The sequence below is a fragment of the Pseudorca crassidens genome, chromosome 14 (genome assembly GCF_039906515.1).
Source record: "Pseudorca crassidens isolate mPseCra1 chromosome 14, mPseCra1.hap1, whole genome shotgun sequence".
Classification (NCBI taxonomy): Eukaryota; Metazoa; Chordata; class Mammalia; order Artiodactyla; family Delphinidae; genus Pseudorca; species Pseudorca crassidens.
The window spans coordinates 69,411,170-69,438,418 of record NC_090309.1 but is presented as its reverse complement, the minus strand read 5'-3'; the positions used below and the strand labels follow the sequence as shown (position 1 = coordinate 69,438,418).

Here is a 27,249-nt window from a genome sequence, read left to right as displayed (position 1 = left end):
GGATTTTGAGGAGAGCCCCATTCCTCCCATCTAATCCTCCTCTCATTGTACCAACCCCATGTGTATATGGGGTGTTGAACAAGCAAACACCCCCCCAATGGCCCTGAACACTGAACCTTCTCTCCCTGGGGGGGTTGGGGGCCCTGAGGGGTGGCTCTACTGGCTTCTTGCTGCCGGAGGAATTCGTGGTGCAGGGATGACATCCGGCCCCCTGGAGCTCTCCCTTCCCTGCCTCCCCCACACCCCCCGCTGCCCCCCAGGACAGTGATGGGCACTCACCGGATGAGGGTGATGTTTTTCCTGGGCACCTCCTTCAGGTCACTGATGGAGGAGGTTTTGCCGGCAAAACAGTAGTTGGGGTTGTAGTCGGTCATGATGGTGGAGGTGCGGAGCTTGCTCAGCTTGTACTCGGGGCTCTGCAGCTCCATCTGCATGGCTTGCAGCTCCTGGTGCTTCCGGCGGTACACTGCAGACACATGGAGGTCAGCGCAAGGTGGCCCGGGCCAGGCAGCCAGGCCACCTCCTCCAGGAAGCCTTCCTGGATCTCCAGCTCCTCCACAGGGATCTAAAACTTTCCATCACACTTAGTCATACGAACAAAATGATTACAGATGTGAAAGCATACCTTTAATTGAAAGATGAAAGTAAATGTAAAGCTTAAAATCATATGAATGGAAAACATTTATTGTATCATGCAGGGGCAGAGGCACATTAGTTTGGGTCCTCTGAGAAGCAGACCCAAGACAGGATTAAACAGGCAAGGATTTTACTAGGGGAAACGCCTGTGAGAGATAATTGGGAGGGAACCCAGGAAGGCTGGGAAGCCACCATACTGTGTTGAAAGTCTGACCCCATGTGAAGGACAGGGTGAGGGAAGGTTGAGCAAAGACCCTAGACGGCCATTCAGTCTAAAGAAGTCCCAGCAAGGCTCTTGCTAGGTTCTGGATCCGCAGTCGGCCGTCAGAGGAGTCCCATGTCTCCAGGAGGGGGCCTGCATTAGCAGCTCTGCTCTGCCCAGGCGCTGGGTGGGGCAAGCATGGCAATGGATTTGAGAGTACAGCTGGGGTTCTTGGTCACCTGTGTTTCCTACAGTTGAAGAACCGCCAAGCCACATAGCTGGAGACCGTCACAGAGTGAAAGGTCTCTAAACTGGGTCTAAGCTGGTGCCTGAGTTCTAATTCTGCCTTTGTTACTTACAAGCTGTGACACTGACAAGCGACACGTGACCTCTTTGGATCTCAGTCTCCTTCTCTGTAAGCAGGGACAATAACTCCTGCCCTGTCTCCTAAAGCCCCACTCCCCGTCCCCTAGGTTTGTGATAATGAAATGAATTCACCAACATAAAATGGTTTTGGAGGGAATTCCCTGGCGGTCCAGTGGTTAGGACATGGTGCTGCCGGGGTGTGGGTTCAATCCCCGGTCAGGGAACTAAGATCCCACAAGCTGTGCGGTGCCACGAAAATAAATAAATAAAGGAAGGAAGGAAGGAAGGAAGGAAGAAAGGAGGAAAGAAAGGAAAGAAATGGTTTTGGAAAGTTCTAAACAGCTTTCCCAGTACAAGTGACCACTATCACTGTTACTACTATGTGTGAGAACATTCCATATATAAGGCAGACTCCATGGGAGGTGATTCACAGGGCGGGGCCGGGGCAAGTGAGTCAACTCCTGTGCGCTCAGTTCCTCCTCTGTGAAATATGCCAACCGTGATCATAGGGTTCTTTGAGGGTCTGGTGAACTAAAATGTGTCAGTCACCCATCGCGTGGTAAGCGTGCAGCCAGGTAGCTCTCGTCATCCTGCCCTTTGCAGGATGGCATCATGGGGATCACATTAGCTGCCACCTCCCTGTCCCCACCCCCCCCCCCCCCCCCCCCAGATTCCCTGCCCTCGAGCGGCTGGCCTGAAAGTGCTGTCCGGAGCTGAGCCTTTCCTTCTGCTTCCCCTCAGGTCCCTGCTCACCTGTCCCGGGCATTTCCAGCAGGAAGAGCCTGGCTGGACCATGCAGGGCCCTCTGCGACCTGCAGGTCAGCACTCCCTGGCTCACTGGCCTAATTGGAAACAGTCAGAAACCAGCTCTGCATTCTCTGCATGGAGTGGGGAAGGGCGGGCTGGAGGCGTGACACGGGAAGCGAGCCAGACTAGTAGAAGCCCAGGTCTGATGAGCGCTGAAAGGGAGGCCTGGGGTGGGGCTGACCTTTAGCACTCTGAAGAGTGCCCCCTCCTTGAGCAACCAGGAGGCTATGCACAGGGCTGAGGTTCAGAATCATGGCTCCTAGGACCAGGGATGTGCAGGGGGTGGAGTGAGGGGGCCTTCTGTTTTGGCTTGGCGTGGGCTGCCCTCATCACTGCCCACCCAGGGGCAGTGAAACCTCGAGTGAAACCTCGGCATCCACGGCACAGCCTGAGATGCTGTTCTGTTCTGCCAGGTCTGCCTTCCCTGCCCCGCTTTGGAAGTGCTGGGGCTCTGGGACACTCACCGATCATGATGCCGGAGAAAGCCAGGACGAGGGCGGCCACGAGGGCAGAGGTCACAACGGAGAGGATCAGCGAGATTGGCAGGTGGGGCTCCGGGGTGGGCGACACTGGAAGACAGGTCCCCACGGGGCACCAATGACCACACGGATTCTCCTCTGAGCTGGCCCCAAGTCAGAAAGACCCTCCCCGGCCTTGGACGCCTGGACCACCATCCTTTTCAGAGGACCAGGCCATGAAGCAGGTTTGTCCTGGTTTTACAACTTTCAACAGTAGCTTTCGTGGGGAGGGAATATGTAAAAGGGATAAATATCAAAATCTGGACATTGATCCAAAACATCAAATGTGCATGACAGGATGAGGATGAAAGGTGAGCCAGCAGCGGCTGCAGAAGAGATTCAGGCACCTTAGATGACTACAAACTCAGTACGACCCAGCGACAGAGTGTCCCGGTCAGTTAGACTCTAGAGGCTGACTTGATTCTCTGTCCGCGAGCGCACCGGGCCCAGCGCAGGGGAGGGCGGGCCCGGGTGCACACTGGCATGGACCGCACCGAGGCACCGTGCCTGGGCCCGGACACTGCATTTCAAAAGGGACGTTGACAACTGGGACACCAGGGTGAGAAGGAGGCATAAACCTGTGTCCCACATGAATGGATGGAAATAAACGGGTTATTTAATGTGGAGAAGACTTGAGGAGGAGCACGGCAGCGCTGTGTTCAGACGCCACGCCTGAAGGGCCCCTGTGAGCAGGGAGCCCAGGAGTGGAAGCTGGAAGGAACGGGTCTGGCGCTGTGACTACCCGATGGGACGCTGTGCCTTAGGAGTACTGAGGTCCCTGGCACTGGGGGGTCCAGTGGAGATGGGCCGGTCCCCTGGTGGGGATGTGGGGGTCACATCTGGGATTAGGGGTGGGACTAGGTGACTTGCGACTCCTTCCTGGGCCGTGACCCACCTTTCACACACAGGTCCCTCTACCCATCAGCAGAGCACTGGTGCTGGGGGCAGACAGGGGTGTCAGGAAGTTTACAAAACTGAATCTGAGATGTCCCAGAACCAAAGAAACCAGCTATGGCTCAAGCTCTGGGCTCCCTCCCCCACCCCCTTACCTATGCAGGAGACGCCGTCCTCGGCCAGCACTGTCCCGTGGTCACAGAAGCAGATGACCCTGTGGCTCTCGGGGTCCATGTGGCACTCATCTACCTCACAGTGGCTGCAGTTCAGGTAATGCTTAATATTCACTTCCCCGTGGCCCTCCATCACTGGTGAGAAGGAGGGAGGGTCAGCCTTGGGCGGAGGCCGCCCTGCACCCCACCCCCAGGCTCTGCGCTCTGTCTCCAGCTGGTCAGGGCGGGTTCTCTGGTCCCTGCTCCTACGTCCCATTGCCGCTGGGAGCGCTGCCTGTGCAGGAAAGTCCACAGCGCATCTGGTGAGGGGAACTCAGACAGAGGACAGGCAGGCAAGTGGGAGGGTCCACACGAGGGTCACTTAGGTTGGTACAGGTACCGGACCTATTACTGTTGCACTTTCCAGGGCTGGCCAGTCTTCTCCTTCTGTGTCCAAATCAGATCACGCATCCTGATTTCCAGGAAACTTGGTGAGATGACCACTAAGTAGACTTGCCTGCAAGGGACCCACGATCACACCTTTGTGTCCTGGACTCACATCAGTAGCCCTGGAGTTTTAGCTGGGAGGGAGAACTGGCTTAAGGAAGCTGGTTCTGCCACCTGGCAGAGGGGGTACCTTTTAAAGCCGGGGTGTACAGGATGCCCAGTGGATTGATGAAGGAAACCCCATCCTCTCCGTCCATCTCGGGGTCATTGTTTGAGGCAGCATTGCCACCTGTGGCAAACCAGAGGAGAGTTTAACGCAGAGAGGTGGGTGCCCAAGTCTGGACACATGTGCGCATCAGCAGGGCAAGCAGCGGGGTCAGGGAGGGGCCTCGAGGGCGGGGCGGTGGGGAGGGAAGGGAGGCTCAGGGCACAGGGGCTGCACTTGGGGCTCGGCTCAGTAGAAGCCTGGTGTGTGGGCCACTTTCTCCTCCAGGTCCGGGCCAGCTCCCGCTGGGGGGTCTCACCACTCTGCTGGGCACCCCCAGGAAGCAGTCCGTGTTAGCAAGAGTCAGAAGAGTTCTAGTCTCCCCGGGCTGGGTTGGCCCCTTGGCCCCTCTCCCAGGACTGGTCGGGCAGTGGCACTGAGGAGTGGCTGTCCTGTCCCATCCGGTCAGGGTTGGGGCAGGGGGGATGGGCCCCTGTGCCTCTAGGCTCCTGTCCCTCCTTTCAGTGGGGGTTGGGTTATCTTTGGGCTCCTCCCCTTGGGCTCCGCCCACCCACCCTAGGCTTGGAAAAGAAGAGCATCTGGTCAACACGAGCATCTCACACACAGCGTAAAGCAAAACACGGACAGCACATCACAGCGCGTGCATGCATTGTGTCCTAGTCTGTGGGGATGATTCTCAGCTTCAGAAGGCTCTTCTGCTCTGCTCTGAAGCCCAGAGGAGAGCTGGGGCCAGGGGCCAGCTGCTTGCTGAAGGGCTGGGCTGGGACTGCCCGCAGCTGCCCTCAGGGCAAGCACCCATCAGCAGGGGGAATGGCGCCCTTCTGGAAGCTGGCGGGCTGGGGCAGGAAAGGGAGTGTGGGGAGCCCACGAGGCCAGAAGCTGCACACCAGGCCCTCAGGGAGCGGGCTCGGCAAGGACTCGGGCCAGGCCATCCGAAGGGAGGCACGGGGTAGAGGAGTCTGGCCTCCAAGGCTCTCAGGCCAGTGCGTCCTTGGGGGAGGCCCAGAGGAGAGGCTGGGAAGCCAAAGCCCCTTTATCATTGGCTTTGGGGGAGATCAAGAATCATATGGGATCTTGATGCTGTCCTATCGAAACCTCGAGGCAGGATGCTGGCTCGAAAGCCAACACCCTGCCTCTGGCTCGTGTGGTGGGGCTGGGAGGAAGGCGTGCAAGGTCACATTACAGTCCACACTGGGGGTGGGCCAGGGGCGTGCAGGCAGGGGCCGGGGAGCGGACAGGGAGGTGAGGTGCCTAGGACTAAGTGGGGAGGGCAGTGACACCTTGAACGCGAATCATCTTTACCTATATATCCTCCGCCTCCTCCACCTGAGGAGCACCCCCCTCCACCCCCTCCGAAACCCCCTCTGGTCTCCCACCCCCACTTCTTCACGGCCTGGGGGCAGGAATGTCCTCCGGTGGCACCTTCCAGCAAAGACCTTCCAGACCAGAGCAAGGAAGTGTTATCATTCCAGCCACCTCCGCCACCTGTGGGAAGAGACGGAGAAACGCCGAGGTGAGGGTGCTGGCTGGGCTTGGGCAGCTGTTGGGCCTGGCGAAGGAAGCGGGGCTCGGTGTCTTCGAGGGGTGCTTGCCCCTGTCCAGTGCCCAGGGGCCCTGTCCTCAGTGGGGCCTGGGGCCTTCAGAGTCCACGGCCGAGCGTGCCCTTTGTCCGAGGGAGAGCTGCTCTGGCCACAGTCGTGCATGTCCCGATGGGAGCCCCTCGCGCCCCAGCTTCTTGTCAGGCCTCTGGCTCAAGAGCCCGGCAGTGTGCTCGGTGAGGGACGGGGGAGGTGGAGGGGACAGGCTGCACGACTACTAAACTCTGCCTCTGCCTTCCCTCTATGCCTGCCAACTCCTGAAGCGCCCGGCCTGCGTTTCATTAACTGCTTCCCATCTCAAAGAACCAGGACCAGCTGTCAAAACCCTGCCGAGGTCACGGCAGTGAAATTCCTAGCAGGAGCCCTGGATTAAGGCACCACATAACCCAAAGTGCTTTAATTGTCTGCAAGGCAAGAACTTCCCCGGCCTGAGACTTGGTTTCCTCACCTGTCACTCGGAGATAATGAGACGCCTCATGGGGTGGATGTTAGGATCAAAGAAGACAGGGAGCGTATGAAATATTTTACAAACCGCCAAGTGGAGGGCTCGCTGGGCGTTTGTGAGGCAGGACACACACAGGCAGAGGCCTCACACTCTGAAGCTCAGGCAGTGTCTTGCCTGCCTGCTTCTAAGGAGCTGCTCCGAGGTCAAGAGGAAAGAGAGCTGTGGGTGGAGGTGGTGATGCTCTGGCTACAGTGGCAGCAGCTGGAGCTGTGCTTCCCAACGCCTGGGCCTGCTCTGAACTCTTGCAAACGAAATGTTCTTTACAGAGCTAGGTTGAACGTAACTGTATCTTAAGGCCACAGGCAGACCACAGTACATCTCTCCCGAGGCCCTGGAAATTCCAGGACGCCCACCTTGTCTCCCCATATCGTTTTGTGTGACATTTCAAGAGGCAGTTTACTCCAGAAGACCCCAAAGCCCTTTCTGCTCCAGCAGATGCTGGCAGGTGGGAACCAGGAGAAACAGCTGTGCGTGTGTCTGCTGGAACCGTAAGGGTTAACCTGCCCGGAAGGGTCCTCTGGGAGAACTTGTGGCCAAGGTTCTTCCGGACCCAGAGGGGGCAGCAGAGGGACGTCTAGGTGGGGAAAGCTGCAGACAGGGATGACTATGGTGCTAGAAAGAGGGAGACAGGTTTCAGGAAATGAGGTCGAGGTCAGGAAGAAGCTTGGGTCTGGAACAGAGACAAGCAGAGCTGAACTGAGGTCCTGGACAAGTCGTGAGGACCTTCTGTCAGCTTCGGAAGCTACAGGACTCCAAGTGTTTGGCCTCCCTTTGCCAGCCAGAGGGTGGGTATGGGGCTAGTCAAGGTGGTTGATGTCACATGGTGGAGGGAAGGCCCCTCAGCGCCGTTAGCCGGAAGTGGGCTCTGCTGGCTATTCGGGGCTGTGAGCTTAGTGAACAAGTTAGGACGAGATGGGCCTGATACCAGGTCTGCCCTCCTGCCCGGAGCACCCTACCCTTGCGTCCTGCACAGTCCCCAGCTAAGCTGGTTTCCGACCCCCACTCTATCTTGCAGCCTTCAAGCAAACGTGTGGAAAAGAAAACGATGGGCGTAAAAATAAAAACAGCAACAGCAGTGTTTTAAAAAACGGATTAAGTACGAAACAGTTTGGCCATCTTGAGGAAAAAAATCCACCAACTTTCCATGAGCTTGTTGACTCTTCTGTAAAATGAAATGATATGTTTGGAAAACCCTACAGGACTGTTTTGAAAAGCACATGTATAATAGATGTGGAAGTGCTTTGTAATTTATTACATGCTGGACGGATGTAAGGGGCACTGTATCACTGTGGTAATTCCTCGCTGTGACCGCTTCTCCTCTTTCTTCTATCTCTCTCTCAATTGAAGAGAAAGTCTGAGTGTTTATTTTAATTAATCTCAAATCTTAAACATCTTCAAAAATCCTCCCTCGATCTGATTGTGGAAAAAAGAAAATACAAAGAGGAATGGCTGACTTGGGAGGAATCAGAGAAGTCACATCCCCTTTGGTGTCTGCCCCCTATTTCTGCGTTGCTGGCTCTCATTAAGGAGACAGAGAGCCCAACCATGGAGATTCCAGAAAGAGATTTTCCAGCAAGGAGATGTGTGCCCTGGCAGCCCGGGGCCCGGAAGTACGAACAAGCCACAGGGGCCCTGGGGCCTGACTCTGCCCAGATTCCTTCCACCTGCTCACATCCAGTTGCATTTGGTAAAACCCGGGGACGGTTGGGTTGGCGGTCAGACTGCTGCCGCCTGCCTCATTTTCTCAGTGACCTTCTGCAAGTCCAAACCCCGTGCTGGCAAGGCGGCCTCTGGGTCCCCAGCGTGTGGCCTGCCCTTCCTCTCTTGATCCCGGTACCAGTATCCAGAGCTCCCAGCATCTCAAGGGCCAGCGACTAAGATGCCCACAGGCGTGTGATGGCGCCCGGCCGAGCTGACGCTCACACAGTCTCGGGAGAATGTTCTGGGAGAGGGTGGGCTTGCAGTGGTTTACCTGCGGCTCCGGAATTGCCATTCAGCCCTAGAACTGAGGAGTTATTCTCCAGTCTCTCTGGGTGGAACGTGTCTGTCTTGGCTCCGTAGGCCCTGCCGCCACCGCCGGCCGCAATGATCAGGGGCACTGGCACTCCATTCTTCATCTGCCCAGGGGAGACATTCAGAGGTTGAGAAACCGAGTGGGGCTCCCACTCTGGAGACCCCTGAGCAATTTAAATGTTTAAATGTGGCCGAGTGTTTGCTGGGCAGTGGGTGACATCTCAGTGGTCTGAGGGCCCTGATCTCATGTTACAACAACCCATCAGCTCTTCCATCCCCTCCAGCCCCTTTCCTCACTCGTGTATTAGTCCAGGTTCAGTACGTAAAGCAAAAGCACTAGGAGATAGAAATGTTTCTGAATACGAGGAGGCTGTTTCTACAGCCCCTTTCCTGAAGTTCCTCTCTAGCCTCAGGGGTCTGGCAGCTGGTTGCAGAAGCAGGTCTCTCTCCTCTCCTTCCTCTCTCCTTCCTCTGCACACTCAGGGGTCTCTGCTCTGATCCCCACAACTTCAAGATTAAGCCCTCAGCATCACCGTCCCTGCAGGAAGACCCAGCAGGAAACCTTTGCCTATTTTCGATGACATAAGAAAAGTCCACCTTAGGACAGAGGAGGGCACAGTGGGACCCTCTGGGACTCTGAAGCAGGATGGCAAAGGTGTGCATGGTGAAATCCAGCTGGCATATCAACATGAGAAGGGCCTGTCCTTTCCTGGACGGACAGGGAACCTTATATTCCCTCTGGGCCTTGGTTTCCTCAACTTTAAATGGGGCTAAGAGCACCCGAGGTGTTCATTCCCAGGTCTGTCCTGAGGATCCAACACCAGGACACAGAGAAGGCGCTGCCCTGGGGAAGCTGGCACCCAGACCTCACCTTAAATACGTAGGTGGCTCCGCCCCCTCCGCCGCCCCCTCCTGCCCACTCGTGCACACTTTTGTTCACGCGGATTTCTTCTTCTATCACGTTGTTCTCTCCAATGCAGACTTTCTGGATTAGTTGGTTTGTCTGGAGAAACAAAAAGCACCTCAGGTTTGTGCCCAGGGTTCTCTACCTCCCAGCACACAGACCTCCTATGTTTAAAGATAGGGTCTGACGATCTCTCAAATAGCTTGCCGTTGAATTGAGGAGACAAAAACTACACACAGATAACTTCCACTCTGGGCAGTCCTGGAGAAGGACCACAGGGACAGCTTAGAAGAAAATGCATGGGAAGTTGAGGAGGGAGAGTGAGGCTTTGTTGCTGGACTGGTGAGCAGGGAGGACTGTCTGGGGGAGGTGGCATTCACTTGGGCCTTGAAGGATGGGGAGATTTTTAAACACTGAGAATGGGAGAAAATTAGGACATTACAGGGGAGGAGATCAGCATGAGTCCAGAGGGAAGGAGGTGAGCGTGGTATTTGGGGGGAAAAGTATAAGGAGTCTCTCTGGCTCAGAAAAGTCCATCTGAGGACAGAGAGGTGGTCCAGGAGGACCTGCTGGATCCTTTGGATTCTGAAGAGGGGGTGATAAAGGCCCCATGCGGTAAGACAGTGCTGGCGGGAGTGTAAATGGGAGTGGGTAGAGGGAACCTAACTGGACAGTCAGATCCTGGACAGAGGCCTTGAATACAAACAGAGAAGGAGCTGGACTTCATTCTCTAAGCAGCGAGGAGCCACTGAGGTTTTTTGAGAAGTTGCAGTTTGAAGTATCTTGTAAAGAGAAGAAAACAGTGGGAGGCCAAACTCAGATTTTATTCCACCTGGTGTGGGCCCAGGCACCTGGGAGTCTCTGGGGACATGCTGGAAATTCCTGTGACCCAGAAGCCTGGAATCCCTGAATAAAGAGGGCAGCGTTTCAAGAACAGCCACCCTGCTTGTCAGTCACAGCAGCTGAGACGAACTCTCCACGCATTGGCCTGACCTTGGAGGAAAATGACTGCTTTCGCTTAATAGAAAAAAGGCCAACAAAACATCAAATTTTCATCGAATGTTGCTGTGTAACCAGCCAGTGGACGTGGCAATTCATCTTGAGTGACTCCTTATGCTAAAGCACTCAGGGGTGCCGGGAATGAGTACTAGAGAAATTTCCAGATAAATAGCTGAGATGCAATTTGTTTTATGGCATTTTGGATTTAATGATGGAAATAATTTGATCTGTTTCAGAGTGGATTTAGTGTGGGTGGAAGGGTCTGAATTGCTACTGTGGACAGCTGACATTTCTCCTGTGTGTGTGTAATGCCGTCCAGGGCTGGGGCGGGGGCCGAGTGGCATGGAGTCTGCTGGAAGGAAACCCTGCCAACCGCTGCCTGGGGAGGGCCTGAGATGCAAGGGGCATGCTCTGAGGGCAGAGCCAGGGACAGGGCATGGAAGTGTGTGCTGCCAGCTAGGCAGAGCAGAGCACAGAAGACAGTGTCCAGTCTCACTTCCTGACTGGAGCTTTGCTGGGCCATCTGTCTGGATCTGTCCTCCTCTATTAACTGGAGAGCTGCGGGACTGCCCCGGTGGTCCAGTGGTTAAGAATCGGCCTTCCAATGCAGGGGACGCGGGTTCGAGCCCTGGTCGGGGAACTAAGATCCCACATGGCACAGGGCAACTAAGCCCGCGCGCCACAACTAGAGAGAAGCCCACGCGTCGCCATGAAAGATCCCACGTGATGCAACTAAGACCCGATGCAGCCAAAAAGTCTAAATAAATAACTAAAAGAAATTGGGGAGCTGCCCAGTGCGAACCAGTGGTGCTAAGAAGGTCCATCCCCTCCGACCATGTTCCCTTTCCTCCTCTCCTTTGCCTGGCAGCAGTGGGGCCCCCACCCCTTGGGGATGCCCTCTTCCCTTGAACGGAACTTGCCGATGGCTGGAGATTGCTGGAGGGAGCAGTTGGGCTGCAGGATGGCCTTTGTCTAACTAGAGCCCAGCGTCAGTGCATTCCCCGCTGCCCCAGCGGCTCAGGTGTCTCCTTTGAATGGGGTGGGGGGAGGGAACAGTTGATTCGCTTCTCAGTCTGCATCTTGCTGGGTCCACAGCTGCATTTGGAGGAGCTGATCACTTTTCCATGATTCGCTTTCTTGACCTGACTTCTGGAGTCTCCTCTACATCCCTGGCTCCCCCCTCCCCGCCTCTTTTGTTGGTTCCTCTTTTCTCCATTTCTAAATGTTGGGGGTCTGCAGGGTTCAGCCCGTGGTCCTCTCCATCTACACCACTCCCTAGACAATCTCAACCTGTCTCAGTTTATGCTGACCTCTCCTGGATTTGCATCTCCTTTCCAGACCTCTCTCCTGAACGCCAGTGGCCTGTCTTCCTTGTCCACAAGCAGCCTCCCCTTGGCCGTCTACCAGATCAGTTGAGCTCAGTGAACCTGCTCCTTCCGCAGCGGGCCCCAGCTCTCGTGAAGGCAGCTCCCTCCTTCCAGTGGCTCGGGCATAGTTCTTGGATTTTATATTCTAAATACACCCAGAATTCAGCCGCTTTTCACCACCTTCACTGTTACTGTCTTTATCCAAGCCACCATCATCTTGCCTGGATTAATGCAATAGCCATTAGATTCATTGCCCCCGACTCCTCCCTTGGGCCCAAGTGGTCTGTTCTCCACATTGTAGCCAGAGGAGCTAATATGCAAATCGCTTCAGGTCACTATTCTGCTCAAAACCGTCCTATGGCTTCAGTATGTTCTTCTGATGGCCTGACCTGGTCCCCATCACCCCTCCCTCGTCTCTCACCTACTCTCCCTCCTGTTCTACCCACTCATCCTGGCTGCTCCTTGAGCACACCAGGCACGCTCCCGCCTGGGGACTCGGCCTCTGCTCTGCCGGAGTCCCCACTTATTTTCCTGGTTCAGTCCCTCAGCTCTTTCAGGGCTCTGCTCAGCTGTCTTTTTCTCGGTAGGCTTCCCTTCACCACTCTATTTACGATTGCAACCTGCCTCTGAACTCCAGCACACCTGACTCCCCTTCACCCTAATTCTATGCACCTTAACCCTGTCTCTTTTGGGTGTCCTGAGGAACTTACGTTTACTGGTTATTGTCTGTTTGTCCCTCTTCCCCTGGAGTCAATGTAAGCTCCATGAGAGCAAAGGATCTTCCTTTTGTTCATGAATATCTCCCCAGTTCCTAGAACTGTGACTGGCGTGTAGTAGGTACTCAATACATATTTGCTGAATACATTTGAAAGACTTGGGAACTGGGTGGGTGTGGGCTGGCCCTTCACAATACTTGCCTTGTGAGTGATGGTAGTGGTGGAAGCTAACATTTAGACCTATGGTTTTGCTCCCCTGGGGATGTTTGGAAATGTCTGGAGGCATTTTCGATGGTCATTTCTGAGGGATGCTACTGGCATCTGGTGGGTAGAGGCCAGGGATGCTGCTAAACAGCCTACAGTGTACAGGACGGGGGCTGAGGGTGTGTGTGGTGTGTGTGTGTGTGTGTGTGTGTGTGTGTGTGTGTGTGTGTGTGTGTGTGTGTGTGTGTGTGTGTGTGTGTGTGTGTGTATGGGGGGGTGGTTCCAGCAGCTGGAGCCCATTCCAGGCTTGGGTTGGCCAGGCACACGGGAAGAGCCACTCCACGCAGAAATGCAGTAGAACCAGCAGAGCTGCCAAAGCCTGCAAGTTTAATTCTTGGGGTCCACTTCGTTCTCTAGTGAAGTCCATTTTTCGGCCTAGGGAGGACTGGAGATTGAGGTAGTGCCTGTAAAAGGTCTTTCTCCCTTTCTCAAATGACTCCTGAGGGGCGGAGGTGTGGAGCAACTGGGAAGAGCAATTCTTTTCCCCATGCCCATGCTATGCCCGACCCGACCAGCAGAGGGGGCTGCTCTCCGTCCCTGGCTTCTTTGGAACTTCCCTGGCACATCCAAGGTTTGAGAGCAAGTAGGTTGATTAATAAAATGATAAAATGCAGCAGTCCAGAGGAACAAGTAGATTACAATTGAATTAAAAAAGAAGGACTCAGTCCTGTGAAAAGACGTAATTGATGACAATCCAATCAAGTAAAAGTTCCTTGCGGAAGTCAATGCAATCTTTCTGCTTAGATGGAAGAATTACATTAGCACTCAATAAATTCCTGTGAAAATTACAGCGGCTTGTAATGTAATGGCTTAACACTTAACAATCAGGTTGGAAAGTCCTGATTATAGTTGCTAAATAAAAGAATCCAGACATTTCTCACGCACAAGCTTGCGCCTGCGCAGCTTACTCCTGTTGCTTGGTTTTCAGCCTCTAAGGTGGGGTTGGGGGTAGGGCACATACTTTATTCCTGGCTCCCAGCCTGGGGCCTGGCTCTTAGGAGCCTTGAGGTTATTCAGTGGAATTGAACTGCTTTCTCATAGCTCTTGTTCCCACATCTGTCTTCCAACTCTGCTCTTGAATAAGTTTCTGGGGAAGGAGCCCTGGGTCCTGAGACCTAGAACCCAGATCCCTGCCCCGGTCCCACCCAGTGCAGAAGCTCACCCTCAGGTGAGGGCGTGGCCTGGCCCAATGCCGAGAACCCCCTGCAGAGTGCTGAGTTCCCATCAAGACAGCCAGCACCACCAGGGTCCTGCGTCCCCCAGCACAGGCAAGAGGCATGGCTGCTGCTTTATCAGTCTCCACTGTCTCCCCTTCCTGGTCATTTTAGACCACTACTGGCTTTCTTAAGTACTGCTGTTGGAGCTCTCCCTGTTTGACAGCTGGACACACCCAGTGGGGTCAGGAACCAGAATGAAGGGTTGTCTCTGGGGCTGCAGAGGATGACAGTCTGGCTTGTCAAGTGATGTGTTATAAGTGGAAAAGGGAAAAAGGCTGTAGAAACTGAGCCCCAAGCAAGTTTGGGGCAGCAAAAATAGGAGCCAGAGTCTCTGTGCTGCATTATGAGTGACTCTGGACAAGTCCCTTCACTTCTGTGGTCTCCATGTTCTCATCTGTGAAATGGGGGTAGTGGATTACATGGTCTTTCAGCTCTGAGTCTGTGCTTAATATACTTTAAAAAATTTAATCACACAAATAATAAATAATATGTGAATGCATTATTTTTGTAACAATATCAGACATTACTGACAAAGCACCCTCAACTCCAGTCCCCTCTCCAGAATCAACCACTGTTATCTGTATATTTCAGAACTTTTTCTGTGGTTTTATATGCATATATGTGGCTATGAGTCTGTGATTTTGAGCTGAACAAGACATGTTTAGTCTGGTATTTTCCTGTTTATGATAATATGGCTAAAGACAATGGTGCCCTTGCAAGAAAGCTTAGGCAGTGGGCTTTAACTCGCACTTGTGCTAAGAGGAACCACCATTTGCCCATTTTAGCAGAATTCAGCTCTTCAGTTTTAAAGATTGCTCATAAAATCCATGCCTCAGCCTCGGTGGCTGTAGGGATGTGCGACCCCCAAAGCCACACCACCCACCTTCTCATGCACCCAAATGGCCCTGGAAAGGGAGGAGCGTTTGCAGGCAGAACAAAGGGTGAGTCCCGCCATCTTTGAACGTGAGGTCTCCGAAGGCGTGTGTGCAGTGTTTGTGTCCTCTGAGGGACCTGCCTGGGTCCTGGTGAGTGTGGAGGAGAAACCCCCGCTCTGGGCACTTACACTGGGGCAGGCATCTTCCCCCTGCTGCCCGACCAGGATGTACAGCACGTCGTCCTTCTCCAGGTTGAAGATGCCCAGCACAGACACGCCGTGGGATCGCATCATCGTGTTCTTCCCGCCTTTCCCGCCAGCGGCTCCGTAGCCTGATATGCTGCAACAGGACAGAGCGCATGGGTTCCTGCCATGGTATGAAGACTGACTCCCCTCCTGCCAACCCAGCGGCTCCTAACAGGCTGAGCGCACCACCCTCGTGCTGGAGGTCTCTCCCCTGCATCAGCCCATGAGGTCAGCAAGGAGGGTCCTCTCTCCACTGTCAGGAGAGGGAGGTCAAGTTCAGAGAGGGGCAGGGAGATGCCTCATTCACAGAGCTAGGAAGGTAAAGAACTAGTAAGGGGTAGAAGAGAGGGAGAAGGGGGGCAGGGAGAGAGAGAAGAGATGAAGACAGGGGGAGTCTGTATTAATGTAGGCTGTTGGGGTGATGGTGTCCTGAATACCTGGGGTTTCCTGTTATGGACTTCTCTCCCTGTCCAAGAGCAAAGAACTCATGTGGTCAACCTTAGACAAGTAATTGAACTTTCCAGTTCCTCATCTGTAAAATGGGGATAAGAAAAACCTACCTTCTAGCCCAGGTGTGTGGTGAAGATTGAAGAAATGAAGTGTCGCAAGTCTCAGAATTGTGGCTGGCAAGTAAGAAGCACCCACTAAGTATTTATTATTATTCTTACTGGTTGAAGGAGCAGTAATTGAGTTGGTACAATGTTTTAAAGTCTCCCCACGGGGTCCAGACACAAGGAGTCCCACATGGAATGATTGAGGAGAGCGGTGTTTACGAGCACAGACTGTTTATTCGCATCCCGCCAGCAACTCCTTCTGGAGCAATGTGTGTGTGGACAACAAACAACCAATCACGATGAAAATAAAACCAGCAAGTGGGGATGCGGGAGTATTTCTGCTGCCTCTTAGGTTGTTGAGTTGAAGTCAAGCAGGGATGGGGGAGAAAGGACCCAACTGATGAACCGTATCAGAACAGCGGTGTGCCCTGAAGACAGCTCGCGAGCCCGATATACACGCCTCCCCAGAGACCGGCTGCCAGGGAGAGGGACTTGGGGGGCTTTCAAGTCCCTGCATATTCAGATCCAAGGTCCTTGAAGAAAAGCTTCCGGGGAGAGCTGCAAGATGGTTTTGCACACGTGCGCACACGGTGGCTTCTCCACCTATACTTCTAGGAAATGTCCTGTGTTCCAAGCATGGGAGGGGCCTCTTGGAGGCCTTCCTAAGGCAGAGCCTGGGCCTGTTCTGCAGAGACAAGCCTGGAGGGCCAGCTGATGGCTAACGTGGCAGGTGAGGACCTGAGGTCTCTGTAGAGAGCGAAGGAGAATTGAGCCCACTGTCCTGTCTCCGGGGCCCGGCACCGATGGGAGATCATTGCAAACTGGCGTAAGGCCACGTGCCTAAGACGAGGCGGGAGATGGGCTCCAGGCCCTCGGGGGGCTTCCAAAGAAATTGGGGAGACAGAGTTATGACATCTCCCTGTGGGGGTGGTTATATCGGGGAGGCAAAGCGGAGGCACCAAAGGGCTCTGGGGTTCCATGTGAGGAGTGGACCTCTCAGAGTCCCAGATCCTTCCCTCGTCAAAGAGGGACCATTCTTTCCTTTCCGAACTCACAGGGGCATGGGAAGGTTCAACATCTGAAGGAGATAATGGGTGAAAGCCCCGAGAAAGTGGCAGGTCTCGGCACAAATCAGGGCCATCAGGTGCTCGGGGCCCGGGAAAGAGGCGGAGGACTGCGACAGACATTGAGGCAGCGGAGCTGGAGGCCTTGGCTGGTTTGGGGCGTGTGGGGTGTGGGTCTGAAGTCGGCTTCATGGTGGAGATGATGGTTGGGTAGGACCCAGACAAGCAGAAAGAGGTGGAGGGTACGAGTCAGGCTTGTGTGAACGTGAATGAAGAGGCAGGAAACCTAGGCGCGGGGGTGGGGGAGTGGGGCGTCGTAGCTCTGCAGAGGGAAGTAGGGCCAATTCCTGAGCGTCCTGCAATGTGCCAGGCGTGAGTGCCTATGGCGTCCCCCCAGCAGCCGTAGACAGTAGCTGTTAGCAATCTCACTTGGCAGTTGAGGAAACCGAGGCCCAGAGGGGTTCGTTTGGACTGGGCAAACCCTGGTCCAGAGCTCGACATTTCCCCTCATGGAGCCCATTTCCCCTCCGACATGCTGCTGCGAGGTTATATGATGCACGAGAGTGGTCTGAGAAGCTACTGGCCCATCCTAATTCACTCAGACCCTCAGCCACACCCTCGCTCCTGACCCATTGGAAAAGGAGAGGTGATAAGGACAATTAAAAGGCTGAGGAAGAAGGAAGGCTCATTGGTGAAAGGAAAACAGCAGAATTATTTAGCTCAGAGAAGGCAAGCCTGGGGCCGGGGTGGTGCTGGGCATTCCAGAGACTCTGTGGAGTGTAGAGACAGCAACGTGGGCGTAGACGGGCCACATCTGTCCTGCTGGCCCCTCCAAGGTTCCGGGGCTTTGGCGGTTACCTAAGAAAGTCGTTTCCATCTGAAGGTGTTGTGGGCTTGGAAAACTGCGGCCCAAGAGGGAGTCCTCACCCTGCCCACTCCTGCTATGTCTGAGAGGAAAGCTGTACCCGGCTCATCCTTTCTGCATATTCGCATGCATTATGAATCGTTCTGAACTCTTTCACATGTTTAAATTTAGCCAAAGCATTATATTTTAGAAGTTGCTTGTTCCTGACATGTTTTCCCCTCTCTAAGCCTTCTTTCCTATTTCTCTTGCCCCCAACCGAGTCTGAACTCCAGCCCCATTTGGGTCTTGACCTGGCTCTTGGCAGTGAAGTGGATGGAAAGAGCCCTGAGTTCTGAGTCATACCCTGGGCGCTCTGCTGGCTGTGTGACTTGGGTCAACTTGCTTAACCTCTCAGAGCCTCAGCTTCCCCTACCAAGGAAAAAAATGAGGACCCCCGCCCTCATGAGGGTAAGTAGTGGGTTTGAAAAGATTACAAACTGCTCCCAAGTGCAAGGGGGACTCTGGGCTGGGGTCAGCTCAGCTCTACAGACCCAAAAGGAGACAGTAGAGATTGGCACCCAGGTGTCAGCAGCTGGAGTTTGCTTTCCTGTGTGATGGCCTCAGCCCCACGTTTCCACCTGGACTATTATTGGCTTAAAGACACGGGACTGGCGGCTGCCCACCTGGGCTACTGGTAGGGGGTAGTGCCTCCCTCATCAGCCCTGTGAGGCCTGAAATCCTGCCACAGAGCTTCACTCCTTTGGAAACTTCTAGCTGCTACTAGAAGGCCCATCTCCTCCTGGGTGGGCTGCGCCACAGTGAAAAGAGCACAGGCTGGAAGCAGACAGACCTGGATCCAAATCCAACTCCGTCACTCAGGGCCAGGAACTGGGTTAGACATCTCCTGCCCGGGTGTTGGCCTTGCCCTTGGTCAACCTTGACAGCCAGAGCCTCCTGAACTTTTGTGTCCAAGGCACCTTGCTTACCTCTCCTGGTTCTGGCCCTGTTACTCGCCAGCTGTGTGACCTTGGGTAGTTTATGTACCCTCTCTGAGCTCCAGTTTCCTCATCTATAAAAGGGGGATAAGAATATTTACCTTAAAAGGTTGTTGTGAGAGTTATATGAGATAGTGCCCCTTATAAGGGGCCTAGTTCAGCCCCTGGAGGGTAGCTAGTGAGTAACAAATAGTAACTGCTGTGCTAATGTACACCTGGGGGAGCCTGTCCACTCCTCTCCTGGGGTGACTTCTGAGAAGCAGAAGGGGGTGAGTGAATAAGGCCCCAGATTCTAGAGAGCAGGGCAATAGGTGGAGCAGGGTGTGGCCGAGGAGCCAGGGTCAAGGGTGTTCAGTTTCACCCAGGACCTACTTCCACAGGGAGGCAGTGGGAGCATAAAGCCAGCCCTGGCGCTCTGAGGACCCCCGAACTGTACGAATCATGTTACACAGACTTGTGCCAGAATAATGATCTCAGCCTGAATCTTCGAAGCCTTTTCCCATCCCTTGTAAACAACTTATTTTGATGGTTGACAAATGACAACAAATTAAAATACTTGCCACTCAAGTGGGGAAAATGCCTCGCAGTGATTCCAATTTACTGGAAGTTACAGGATACTGTTCTCAACGAGCTGATGCTGTAATTTTTTTGTTTGTCTTCATCTAAACCCACGTCCCCTAGTCAGAATGGATGTTTATTGGGTTTGCGTTTTGTATTATTGACTGTGAGCTATTGTTACCTGATGTAATTGAGTTGTGAATCTTCTTAAAATAAAGAATTAGCTGCAAATCAAAGTGGCTGCCTGCTGGAACCTGAAAGGAGAGCACAGCTGGTGTGCAGCGTGATGGCGGTGTCAGCGGCACACTTGGTGGGGCTGCCGGGGGCGGTGGAGGGGGGGAAGGAGTGAGAGGACCCCACCAGGGGAAGCAGGAAGCACCTCATTTCTCTTCCACACCTGCTCTGGGCTCTGCCTCTAACACCCAGTGGGACCTTGAGTGAGTCCCTTCCATCCTCTGTGTCTCGGTTTCCTCCTCTGTGAAATCAGAAGAGTTAGGTCCGCCCTGTGTATCCATCCTGCCTCCAGGTCTGCTGTGAGAGCACAGGAGACATTGGGTATGTGCAGGGCTTGGTCAGGGCGAGAGCTCTGTGCAGGTACACAGTCGTATGATCCAGATGGGTCAAGCGAGCCATCAGATGACACCCCCGGGGGTCAGCAGTGGAGGCGTGTGCTCCTTGCTGCCCCAGTTCCATTCCGGTTTTGCACCAATGTGTAAGACTCATCGTCCACTCATTCCCTACCACCTTCCTGACCCAGGAATATCAGAGCTGGAAGAGATGTCAGTGACCTCTCTCTCCAACCCCTCCTTCAACAGATGAGAGCAGGGGCAGCACACTTTCAAGGTCATACAGTGTGTCAGAAGTTGAACCCAAACTTCATTCTGCCTGCGGCTCATGGATCTTTGCTCAGTGCTGCCCCCCTCCCTCCACTTTCCCTGCTCTGTGCTCTTCATGGCTGTGGCTATCTGCACAATTACTCTGGCAATGAGTCATGACTTGTGACTCTCTTCTACAATTGTTTAGAACTTGATTGGCATTGTGGACTGTTATTGAACTTTTCTGCCCTGTGGCCTTTGCAGAGACTGCAAGGCTCCAGAGGCTCAGTCCTCTCTACAAGTTCTGCAGCACCTATTCAGTGCCTGGCAGACAACCGGAGGTCCCTCGCACCGCACCACCCCGGCCCAGAGCCAGGCAGGCAGTAGGCACTCCATGGGATGCCTGTGGATTTGAACGATGGTGTCATCCAGCTGCACGTGCTGGTCTGTGGAGCCAGGTGAGGAAACCAGTGTCAGTGATGGAGGCCGTCAGGAACAGCTGTGGCCCAGGTTGGCTGGGGGGCCTTGCTGGCTCCAGCTGGGATCTGAGACCTCTTGTACGTGATGTCCGAGGAACAAGTGAACCATGTGAGAACTGTCATCAGGAGCTGTGGGCTGTGCTTGATCAAAGTTTTTATAGACGATCTGTGTGCACGTGGGCACGTGCGCATGCGTGTGCGTGTGTGTATTTGTGTGTGTACGTGGGAAGCTGGGGGAGGAGGGGGACAGGGAAGGATATGGAGAGGCAGGAGAACAGGCTGTGGGCTGGGCCGAGGGAGGGAAGGATGAAGAGGGGAAGAAGTCAGGACAGCGAGAGGCTGGCTGGCTGACATCTGCATGCGACTGGCCCTGCACGGGGTGTCACACACCGAATCGCACTAAATGCCCCCGGGCCTTGGAGCCGGACTCAGTCAGTGTGTGTCTCCATTTTAGGCGGAGGCTGCGGCTCCTGCCCCGGCACACACCCCACAATCCACGCTCCTGCTCTGATCCACCTTAGCTGCCCTCCTCCATGGGCGCTCAGAACCAAGACTTGGAAATCTCCCAGATCAGGTGTCCCTCCCGCTCCCATCCCACCCACCCAGTCCTCCAGTCATGCCGATTCTACCTCCCAAACATTTCGGCCTCTCCCGCCATGTTTCCCCTGCCCTGGTTTAGCCCCATGTGACTCTTGCCTCCATGACCTCACCAGCCTTCCCTCTGTTTTCCCTGCCTCCCCACTTGCTTCTCTCACCACCACCATCACGCTGGTACCAGAAGGAGCTGAATGTGTTCGGGAGGTGAGGCTCCAGCCTCAGGGCCAGGTCCTGCTTCAGCTCCTGCAGGCCCTGGCTGGCCCCAGGGGCTCCTTCCACCAGGAAGGCCCTCCCCTCGTCTTCGTAGACAACTCTGTCACCTTCAAGACTTAACTCAGGCTTCTGTCTCCCTGTGGAAGCCATCCTTGAACTCAGGCCCTTCCCCTGGCCTCTGACACAGGGCTGTGTGTAAGCCTCCATTGCAGTACTCTCTACATCACACTGAAATGCTTTGTTTGTACATCTACCGCTGACTGGGGCTCCTCTTGGGCAGAAGCTGGATCTTGCACCTCTTTATATAGGCATAGTGTCCTAACAGGTGCTTAACATTGTCCGCTGAGATGTGCAAAGCAGGAGGGGAGCAGGTATGGACACCTGTCCTGTTCTGACAGAGGAAGTGGCAAATCCAGGGGAAGGGGAAGCCCAGGGCAGGAAAGCAGTGTGTGCGTGTGTGGGGAGGAGATGGGGATTTAAGTTTTGCCCCTAAAGTCCCAACGTAGCCTGGCACATCCCACCTGTCTCCTTCCTGGCCTGTCCTTCCTCTCCCTCTTCGTGGTAGCAGACAAAGGTGTAGAAGATGGGAGAGGAACACCGGGTAAATGACCAGTTAATTAAGAGTGGAGGTGTTTTCATTACTATATATAAAATAGATGACTAATAAGAACTTCCTGTATAGCACAGGGAACTCTACTCAGTAGTCCGTAATGACCTATATGGAAAAAGAATCTAACAAAGAGCGGATATATGTATACGTATAACGGATTCACTCTGCTGTACAGCAGAAACTAACGCAACATTGTAAATCAACTATACTCCAATAAAAATTAATTTAAAAAAGATTCTTTTTCTTTCTTTCTTTCTATTTTTTTTTACCTGTATGAATCCCTGAGCAAGCCCCAGGCAATGACGTCTCACTGTGGCACACAGTGGGTGCTTGATAAGTATAGCTCGCTTTCCCTCACCTCTCTGATCAGTAGGTAGAGAGCTTGACTGTAGCAATAATCGTGCCAGGCCTCAAGCTGCAGCCAGGCAGAACTAGCTGAGCGCCACACTCTTCCAGGAATAGATGGACTCCCTAAGGAATGATTCCAACCTTTCTGTTCTCAAGAACCTTTTACATCCATCCTCCTGTGTGTCCTACGGTTGTCTCACTAGACGAACTGCACTTACTAAATAAGAATTAGTTAATACGGAGAAAATATCTTCCAGAAAAAGGGCACCTGACTTCTCAACCTGGATATTCTGACTTGGGGACATTTCGATGTGGTCTGTATAGCAAATCATTAAATGGTCTGCTTCTTTGATGCGATGTTATGTGACCAGCAGACATTATTGTCCAAGTCTCAAGCCTCATCCAGGGTCAAGGATGAGGTGAGGGTCAGGAATATCTGTAAGTCTTCGTTGGGTTAAAAAACAAGGAGTCAACAGCAACAACAAAAACCCAAAGGCAACATTGTTTGGCTTTGATTCTTCCATTTTGATATGGTGCTTCTCAGGCCAGTTCAAAAAAGTCCCGATCAGAAGAGTCCCCTTTACAAATGTGGGTACTTCGAAGTGTCCTGCTTCAACAGAGAAACGGCTCCTGCGCGTGTTTCGGAGTGTTCAGCGGGCAGTGCTGGGGGCTGGGAGCTAGTCTCAATATTCCAAAGAGAGAAACGGAAACTGTTCTCTGATTTGGGCTGGGCTTGTAGCAACACGGGTGGTTATACCGTGGCAATTTACACAGATCAGAAACCTCGCTAGACTTAGATGTGGCTGTGATTAATAAAAAATAGGAAAATGAATTATTACTTAATAAGTGTAGTTTGGCAGGCAAAACCTTTCAAAAGGCAGGGCCTATCTGAAGAAGTCAGAAAAAAGTCCTTGGAAGCAGAGAAGTCAGGAACTACGGCTGTTCCTGGAAATGCTGTCTGGCCACCGCCTGACACCACTCCAGGGGATTTCGCTGCCGTCACCTGGGCTGGGGAGCACCTGCCACATGCAGGGCATGTGCGAGGCACTTGTACGTGATCTTTGCAACCAGCTGGGCAGGTGTTAGCAACCCCCAACCTTCGCCTTTTACAGGTGGGGAAACAGAGTCTCAAGAGATTAAATAACCCGCCCGAGTTTGGAAGTGGGTCTGATTCACACTATCTCAGGAGGAACGCAGCTCAAGAGGACCTCCATAAGTCGCAGAGGACTTCGAGCCAGTCTAGCCTGGGAGTTGCCCTGGGCAGGGATGGGACAATGGGTTTTGCTGGGGGTAAGTGTTGAGGTCTCTGTCTGCCTTACAGCTCCTCTGCTTTCTTCTTCACATTGCTTTTTGTGTGTGGGGATCTGCACCAAGGGCTGGGCTGGCCACTATCCCTTCAAGCGGTGGGGCCTCCCCTCCCAGGCTCTCACTTCTGGAGGCTTCCTGGAGGTGGGTGCTGCATGATTCCTATGCCCCCTTCCATTTCCTGTTTCCTGAGTGGGAGTTTTAATGGAAAGAACCAACAGACTTTGAGACTGAGGGTCCTGGGTTCAAATTCCAGCTTTGTCACTGACTGAGTGGCCTTAGATCTATTGCTAAGCTTCCTGACACGTTTCTTCATACGGAATCAAGGGAATATGGATAAAAACAATAGTAATAACATCTACCTCATTGTGAAAAGGAGGAGGAATACCTAGTGGGTCCTCAACAGATATGCATCCCCTTCTCTCTAGGACAGTGGATGACCCCTGGAAATTCAGCCAGGTCGGAAGGGGAGGCCCGGCCTGCTCAGTATGGCGTGGCCAAGGGTAGCCGGAGGTCTTTGGCCATTTACTAGGGATGTGTGGGACCTGGAGCAGCTAATCTGATTGCAGTCAAGCCTTGTTATTGCATTCCTGCCCAGAATGTCATTTAAAAAGCACTCAGGGCTTTCCCCGGAACGCATTTACACTGAAGTCCCAGGGGTGGGAATGTGCGGAAAACAGGGCAACGTGAGAAGCCCCTTTCCTTCCCAGGGGGCTGAGGATGTGTCGGGGGGTTGGGGGCCGCGGGAGGGGAAGCAGCTCACTTCCCACTGTGTTCAGCCTCTAGGGGGCATCTGCACAAATGACAGCAAAATTACGATGCTTCCTGTTTACACAGCCCAGCCGTGTGCAGTGGGAGGAACCTCTGCAGAGCTGCTCCTCCGAAGTCTGGGCTTGGAGGCCATTTCTTGACCACGTGGCCGTGGGAAGCTCCTGACGCTCTGAGCCTCCGTTTTCTCAACTGTAAAATGAGGACTGAGGCACTGGCCTTGCCCACGGCATCAAGCTGAGCGAGGATGACAGCATGTGCTGTGGTTAACCCCGCGGCTGCATTGGCGTCATCGGGGAACTTGCTAGAAATTCAGATTCTCGGTGAATGAATGAATATGGATGGATACCATGAGTACAGTGAGTACCACTGGTGTCTCCCTCCTCAACCTGCATCCAATAAATGTCAGTGTTTTGTCATATTTGCTTCATTAATGTAAAAATGTTTAGCATGAAAAAAAGAAATTCATATTCTTGGACCCCAGTCCAGACCTATAAAATCATACACTCCGCGAGTGGAACCAGCAATCTCTGTTTTAACTGGCCTTCCTGTCATTCCAATGCCCGCTCAAGGTTAGGAGCCACTGGTCTAGGCCTTGCCATTAGCTTCGCTTAGCTGAGTGCCCGTTGGAGTCGGGCCTCCCTCCAGCCTGGCCTGGCTCTGGTGGAACACTGTGGGGTTGGGCCTGGGATAGGAGTTCCAGAATAGTTGCTTCACTTGCACACAGTGAAGGCCCAGGAAAGGAGGGTCAAGCATAAGAAATCATCTTGCACGTGTATCACACTTTTGTCTCCCAAACATTTTGACATTCATTGCCTTATCTGAACAGCATGAAGTTCAAAGAACAGCTCACTATAATTACAGTTATTAATAAAGCTAGAGAATGTTCTGAAGCTGGTGCGCGCATGCATACCATCTCCACACATGAGTCTGGGCTCCTTGAGGACAGAGGACACAGCTTCCTTTCTTGCCATACTCCATTATCCCAAATCTCCCCAGCTCCAGCCCTTACACTCCAATGTGGGCCAGAGTCTGTGGCCTCGGAGCCTTGGCCTGCCCGGGCACCCCAGGACAGCAGGCATGCACCCAACGGCAGGACCCCAGTCCTCTTCGGGAGGGTGGATCTGCCCCTTGCCCTCCCCCTCCCCCATACCCACCTGTAGGTGTCGGTGGCTGGCACCTTCCAGGTCTGGATGCCCTTCAGGGGGCCCTCGCTCCCCACCACCACGCTCAGGTTGGAGTTCCGGTAGGCATTGTTGCACTGGGCCTGCGTCGGGCCGTGGGGCCCACTGGCCCCGCATGTGGTGAACAGCCAGTGAACTGCACACAAGAGGAAAGGCGATCACTCACTTGGCCTGGCCCTCCCTCCTCCGTGGGCCTCCCTCTGCTGCCTCTGAGCTGTCCGCTCCATGAGGCCAAACCCACATTCCAAGATGGTACCCATGTCGGGGCAAGGAACACTAATCAGTCATTTGAACTGGAAACTTCTGTTGAAGATCTACTGTGTGCCAGGCCCTGGACCAGATAGATACTAAGGGAGAGACACAAATGGAGCAGACTTGGACCCTGGCCTAAAGAAGCTTACAGTCTACTAAAGGGAGACCCAAAGGGATGCAACAAGACAGGACAGTAACAGAAAAAGAGCCTCAAGAGGGTCTGGCTAACATTGCACTGTGAAGGTTCTGAGGAGGGAGAGAAGACCCCTCTCAGGTGAGACAGGCGGGCGGTGGCCAGGTCCTCTCCTGGTTTCTCAATGAGTCCAGCACAGTGCTGGGCAAAGAACAGGTGCTCAATCTGTGCTATTGTGACTGGATCTAACCCGCTTCCGAAAGTTTGATATCTGCATATAGGATCTTCTTAGCTTGGAGAAGATCAGAAGAGTAAAGTGGACACAGAGTCAGCTCCATGCCCTCCTCCCCCACATTGGTTGGGTTTGGAAATGCATTAGAAGCAGCTCTCAGGCTCTCTATGTAACAGAGTGTAAAAAATGGGAAACAGGTCACATCTGCCTTTGGTGCACGTTCTTTTCCAAGCCCCTCACCGCTTCCTGGTGCTCTGTCCTCACCCGGAGCACCCAATGCTCTTAGGTGGCCTTCTGGGGGTGCCTCAGGAACACCCAGCACATCCCCACCCCTCCACTGCCACTGGGCCATTCCTTCCAAACTTTCTATCTTTGAGCCTGGCTAGACCTTGGGGAATTGTCAGATTTCATCCTGGCAGGAATTTTAACATGATTACAACCTATAAAAACTTCCAAAAAAATGTGCTCTTGATAAATTACTTTTACTTAAAATACAAAAATCTCATTATAAGATTGAAGAAATTATTTCCCTTTAAAGTGATTAAGTCGAACTCCACCTACAGAAAATTATGAAAAAATTAATTTGGGTGTATATAGTTTTGTTTGCTGAAGCATAAAATTCTTTTGATGACTTTCAGCTAACTTGATGCAAAAATGAAAGGTTAATTTGGGTTGCTAATTATTAGCAATCAGATTGAGATTACACTGGGCAGTCTTGATAATCTGAAAACCGGGCTGGCTGTGGTGGGCTTTTGTGACACTGCCCCAGAGCTGAGGTCGGGAGACCTCAGCTCTCGTTGGGGTTCTCATGCATACAGCTACTCAATACTGAGCACTCAATACCTTTCTTGGCTTCATTTTTTCGAATGAAGATGTTGGTTTCTATCTGGTTTCTGAAGGTTGTTTCAAGGGCAAGAAGGTGACGAATCCATTCATCTTTGGTGTGGATGGCTGATTGTTAATTTTCTCATCTATTTGTATTATAAGGGGTAACCTGTTCATTCAAAGGACTAACTCTTTACTGGAGGCATTTCAGCAGAGCTGTCTTGGCCAGATGTCCTTTCACCCTCTCCAGTGTTCAAATCACGTGTGTGGGCTGTGCCAGAGGGGAGAAGCGGAAAGGATTCAGGCTTTGAAATCAGCACGAACATCCGAGTTTGCGAGCAGCCTCATCATTGTTGATTATGGGACCTCGATCATGTTCCATTGTCTGTGAAAGGGGCTGGGTTGCCATGAGGATTAAAGAAAGCGAGGGGTATGAAAGGTCACTGTAAAGTCCAAAACTCTAAAAATGTGAGCTGTGTCGCTGACACCTGCCTGCACCCAAGGCCGGTGCTGTTCCTGACA

At 53.2% G+C, this 27,249-nt stretch overlaps 1 protein-coding gene across 1 annotated transcript in view; it reads right to left on the bottom strand.

Annotated features, from left to right (window-relative positions):
* The window catches only part of LOC137205551 (ALK tyrosine kinase receptor), a 65,429-nt gene extending 39,884 nt beyond the window's left edge, over positions 1-25,545 (bottom strand). Inside the window, exons 1-10 of the mRNA XM_067703863.1 lie at positions 25,527-25,545; positions 25,259-25,421; positions 14,895-15,045; positions 9,236-9,367; positions 8,324-8,468; positions 5,551-5,733; positions 4,213-4,311; positions 3,579-3,731; positions 2,476-2,580; positions 280-466 (exon numbers count right to left, since the gene is read on the bottom strand). Coding sequence (XP_067559964.1) covers positions 280-466; positions 2,476-2,580; positions 3,579-3,731; positions 4,213-4,311; positions 5,551-5,733; positions 8,324-8,468; positions 9,236-9,367; positions 14,895-15,045; positions 25,259-25,421; positions 25,527-25,545 — 1,337 coding nt within the window. The remainder of the gene's footprint in view (positions 1-279; positions 467-2,475; positions 2,581-3,578; positions 3,732-4,212; positions 4,312-5,550; positions 5,734-8,323; positions 8,469-9,235; positions 9,368-14,894; positions 15,046-25,258; positions 25,422-25,526) is intronic.
* Positions 25,546-27,249: the final 1,704 nt, after the last annotated feature.